The sequence below is a fragment of the Sapajus apella genome, unplaced genomic scaffold (genome assembly GCF_009761245.1).
Source record: "Sapajus apella isolate SASKATOON/1434 unplaced genomic scaffold, GSC_monkey_1.0 scaffold136, whole genome shotgun sequence".
In the NCBI taxonomy this organism is placed as follows: Eukaryota; Metazoa; Chordata; class Mammalia; order Primates; family Cebidae; genus Sapajus; species Sapajus apella.
Window position 1 is genome coordinate 3,471,544 of NW_022437076.1, and position 4,570 is coordinate 3,476,113.

Consider the following 4,570-nt stretch of genomic DNA (forward strand, 5'->3'; position numbering starts at 1 on the left):
CTTGGCGGTGGTCGCTTGGCTTGGCGGTGGTCGCTTGGCGTTATCCGTGAGGCTTGGCGGTGGTCGCTTGGCGTTATCCGTGAGGCTTGGCGGTGGTCGCTTGGCGTTACCCGTGAGGCTTGCGACGGTCGCTTGGCGTTACCCGTGAGGCTTGCGGCGGTCGCTTGGCTTGGCGGTGGTCGCTTGGCGTTACCCGCGAGGCTTGGCGGTGGTCGCTTGGCCTGACAATTCTTAGTTGGCTTGGCGGTGCTCCTTTCACTGATTGGAAACCTCGGGCGTTCCTGCTGGGAGGTTGTGGCCAAGGCAGTCACTCGCTACTGTTGGCCTCCTGGGGCGGAGAAAAGCGGGGAGGGGCGGGGAAGGGCGGGGAAGGGCGGGGAGGGGCTGAGGGGTCTCCGGAGGCGGCAGTCCCCGCCATGAGGAAGACATTTAGAGGCGGGATCCCCGAGGACCCTTGGTCCTCGGGCTCCCTCACCAGCTGCGAGAGCGACAGCTTGGGCGGCGGAAGCCCCTTCGCCCCGCCTCGGTACCGCGTCCACCTGGAAGATCTCGACGAGCTCCACAGAGCTGCCTGGCGGGGCGACGTCCCCGGGGTGGAGCGCGTCCTGGTGCCCGGAGGCCCTGGCGTGGACAAGAGGGACAAGAAGAACAGGTAATGCCCAGAATATCACTGTGAACCGCTACTATTTTAATTCCTATTTTATTGATGAGGAAACTGAGGCCCAAAAAGGCCAACAGAAAGTGACAGATCTTAAAGTAGGATTTCAGCTGGAGGTGAACTGAATCCAGAGGCGAAGCGTTTTCTATTCAAATAAGCTACATTTCATTAATGTAGTGAATAATAAGAGCTGGTAAATACCGTGCTTCCTTCACAGGAAAGTTAAATACTTGTTTTAAAGACAGAGGACTAACATTCTATCCAGTGCTAAGGATATATGTGAATCATTGTATGTTTTCAGATAGTACAGTGCAGCTTCCTAAAAAGCCTTCTTACTCTCATAGGACGGCTCTGCATTTGGCATGTGTCAGTGGACATCCAGCAGTGGTAGCTCTCCTGGTGGACAGAAAATGTCAACTTAATTGCTTTGACAGCTATAAGAGGACAGCTCTGATAAAGGTATATAGTAACCAAGTACATCAGCATGAGATGGATCTGATTATGTACAATTACTGAGAACCAGCTTGGCGGTAGAGACTCCCAGAAATGGGAGGCAGACACCCAGATAGAACAGCAAAGTGGGTCTATTGGGGGACCAGCAGCCTTCCAAACTGAGAAGCTCAGGGGCTGACAACATTCCAGGCTGAAGGCCCCAGGTAGACTCTGACCCATGCAGTTAATCTCTCTGAACAGGTGTTCAGTATTTTCTCATAACACAAAACACACCAAGTAGGCAGCTGGTGCCCACTTACCACTGATGGAACAACCTAAAAAGTATTCTCCATGAAGGAGCCACTGGGGCAGGGTCAGATAGCTTAAAGAATTGTTTTAACAGGTGTATGATATTTACATATTGTCCTGCCACTTTGGAATGCCCCAAGTGGTTTTCTACTGGGGTTGGGGCGATCCTGCTAGGTTTTCCTTGCCATTGTTCTTCCTAGCAAACAATATATTCTATCATATACTTAGCATTCATCAATATTCATAAACTTCACATTTTTCAACAGAATAAACATTTTTATGAATAAACATTTTTATTCATCTCATTTAAATGTAACTCATTAGCAAAACCTCTATTTTGAATTCCTAGCATTTGTAATCTATTTCTTGGTCTAATAATGACAGGCTGTACAATGCCGACAAGAGGAATGTGCAACTATTTTGCTGAAACAGGGTGCTGATCCAGACCTTCCAGATATCTACGGCAACACCGCTCTACACTATGCTGTGCATAATGAGGATCAATCACTGGCAGAAAAACTGCTTTTATATAGTACAAATATGGAGGCAGAAAATGAGGTATAGACCAACCAACTTTATTTTCAAACTATTTAAAATGCATTTGTTTTAACACTGACATGTAACTGTCAGTTTTCCATATTTGGAAGCTCAAGCGCTCCATGAATGAGAATATTTTGAAATAATTATCTAATATTTCAAATCTTGATACTTTTAAAGCAGCATTAGAGGGCACAGCTTTCTTTTATGCACATATGGTAAATATTTTTGAAAACACTGAGTTTGTAAAAGTTAACACTTAAAAATTTTTTTCTTCCTAATTTTTTTTCCTAATCTGCGAAAAACAACACAAGAAAGCAAAATGTGCCCTGGAAATAGACCTTATCTCAAAACTCCAAGAAAAAGCATTTTTCAATAAGTAGAAATCTTTCTGCTATTGACAGGTTCTTAAAAAAAATAACACACATGCAAGCAGTTTAGCTCTCAGTGGCAAAGCTTAGGAGGGCAAAATGGAAAGGGAAAAAAAAGCAACCAGAAATATGGAGGCCAGCTTGGAAGTTAGGTAATTGAGGGAGAATACCAAGGCGACCTTTTTTTAAATGTGTTTTGTTGTTGTTGTTACTGTTTCTTTTTTTCTAGTTTATATGTTTAGACAAGGTTTTCTTCAGTTTTGGGGATAATCGGATCATTGTTTTCAGTTTGGAGGAGAGTGAGTTGTGAACTTGCCTAAGAATCCATTTTAGGAGGACTCTGAGGAAACAAGATTAGCTGCGACTAGGTGGTGATAAAGTAGGAAACAGCCACTTAGATAAGTGTCTGTGCTCAGCCCTCAAATCTAGAACGCGCTGACGGGAAGGTGGGCGATGCGGAGTTTAGAAATAGCAAAATCAAGTTGGATTTTGAGTTTACTAGTCCCTGTGCTACTCCTACCCAGGAAAACTAAATGGAGTTTTTAGTAAATGACTGTCTCTTATTCTTTCCTCTTTTTGACAAAATCCTCAAACGATAAAGGGAACTGGTCATGTGGGTGAGAGATGAGACTGAAGTAATTGTTGTACTAGTTCTCAGCTAGAATTGTGCATCACAGTAACCTGAGGAAATTTAAGAAAAACCTACAAGTCTAAGCTCTTCCCTGAATACTTTTGATATAATAAATCTAATAAAGCCTGAACAAGTTTATGTTTTAAAATATTTCCCTGAAGCCAGGTGTAGTGGTACTTGGCTGACGTCCCTGCTAATTGGGAGACTGAATTGGGAGGATTGCTTGAGCCCCAGAGTTTGAGTCTAGCCTGGGCAACATAGTGAGACCCTGTCTCTAACAACAGCAGTAAATTCCTAAAACTTCAGAAACAGCCCTGGTTAAGAGCCAGTGAACAGATACGTGTAATATGTAAATGCCCATTCTCAGAAACTTAAGAAATCCCTAGAGGAGCTGGAGTTTGATAGGTGCTACTTCCTTTAAATCTGTCTCTTTTCAATACTGTTCTGACTTTTATCTTTCTTTACCTCTGTGGTTGGGAAGTTAAAAGGAATATTATTGGTAATATCTATCAGCTTACAGAATACCTTTTCCTTCCCAACATCATAGCCTTTCAGTAAGCAGAGGCTGACTCCTTTAGGATTTTCTGCCTTTGTTATCATCCAGGTGATTATCGTTTATTGCAAGCAGATTAATCTTTATTACAAGCAGAGTTTTCTCGATTAGAGCTGGCAAACACTTAACCTTTTTTTTTTTTTTTAAATTGAAGCTCTGTTATGGACTATCTCAGTATCTCTGTTAAGTTCACAGAGTTTTAAAATAATCAAGATGGCAGTTTTAAGCACTAAAAACCATGAAATTAGTAAGAGTACAAATATTGATTCTTTTAATAATTTAGTTTCCACAGTCATGTGGACTAATCCATTTGGTTAACAATCTGGGAAAAATAAATACAAGTAGATTTTAATTGAATAAATATTGGAAAAATTCTTGAAGTGTCAGTATTTTGGGCCTGTGAGTATTTTTTTTTTTTTTGTTGAAGCAACAGGGTCTCACTATGTTGCTCAGGCTGGTCTCAGACTCTGGGCTCACGTGATCCTTTTGCCTTGGCCTCCCAGAGTGCTGGACTTGCAGGTGTGAACAACTGTGAGTTTTAATAGCACTTTTTATTACATGTTAGGGCCTGATTTGTTTTGGTAAGACATCTGAAATTAAAGGAAATATTTTACATGCAAATACTTTACACACAACCATTTTGAAACATATCTATAACAAGTATAAAAACACAAGGGCTGTAGTCTAAATGTGGCCCGCAGATATATTAAATTTTCCTCCACAAATTGTGTAAATGTGTAAAATTTAGGAGACTCATGCACAAATCTGGATTTTAGGCTTCTCTTTAAGAATCAAGCCTGTTGGCCGGGCGCGGTGGCTCAAGCCTGTAATCCCAGCACTTTGGGAGGCCGAGGCGGGTGGATCACGAGCTCAAGAGATCGAGACCATCCCGGTCAACATGGTGAAACCCCGTCTCTACTAAAAATACAAAAAATCAGCTGGGCATGGTGGCGTGTGCCTGTAATCCCAGCTACTCAGGAGGCTGAGGCAGGAGAATTGCCTGAACCCAGGAGGCGGAGGTTGCGGTGAGCCGAGATCGCGCCATTGCACTCCAGCCTGGGTAACAAGAGCGAAACTCC

General features: G+C 43.0%; 1 protein-coding gene across 18 annotated transcripts in view; it reads left to right on the plus strand.

Annotated features, from left to right (window-relative positions):
- The first annotated feature begins 380 nt into the window (after positions 1 to 380).
- The window catches only part of LOC116540158 (coiled-coil domain-containing protein 144B-like), a 56,589-nt gene continuing 52,399 nt past the window's right edge, over positions 381 to 4,570 (plus strand). For 17 of the 18 annotated variants that reach the window (XM_032263518.1, XM_032263532.1, XM_032263519.1 and 14 more), the window contains exons 1-3: positions 381 to 652; positions 1,003 to 1,117; positions 1,784 to 1,957. In XM_032263518.1, coding sequence (XP_032119409.1) covers positions 417 to 652; positions 1,003 to 1,117; positions 1,784 to 1,957 — 525 coding nt within the window. In that variant the 5' untranslated portion in view covers positions 381 to 416. Of the gene's footprint in view, positions 653 to 1,002; positions 1,118 to 1,700; positions 1,958 to 4,570 lie in introns of those variants that run through there. The other variant, XM_032263531.1, reaches the window with a different exon arrangement.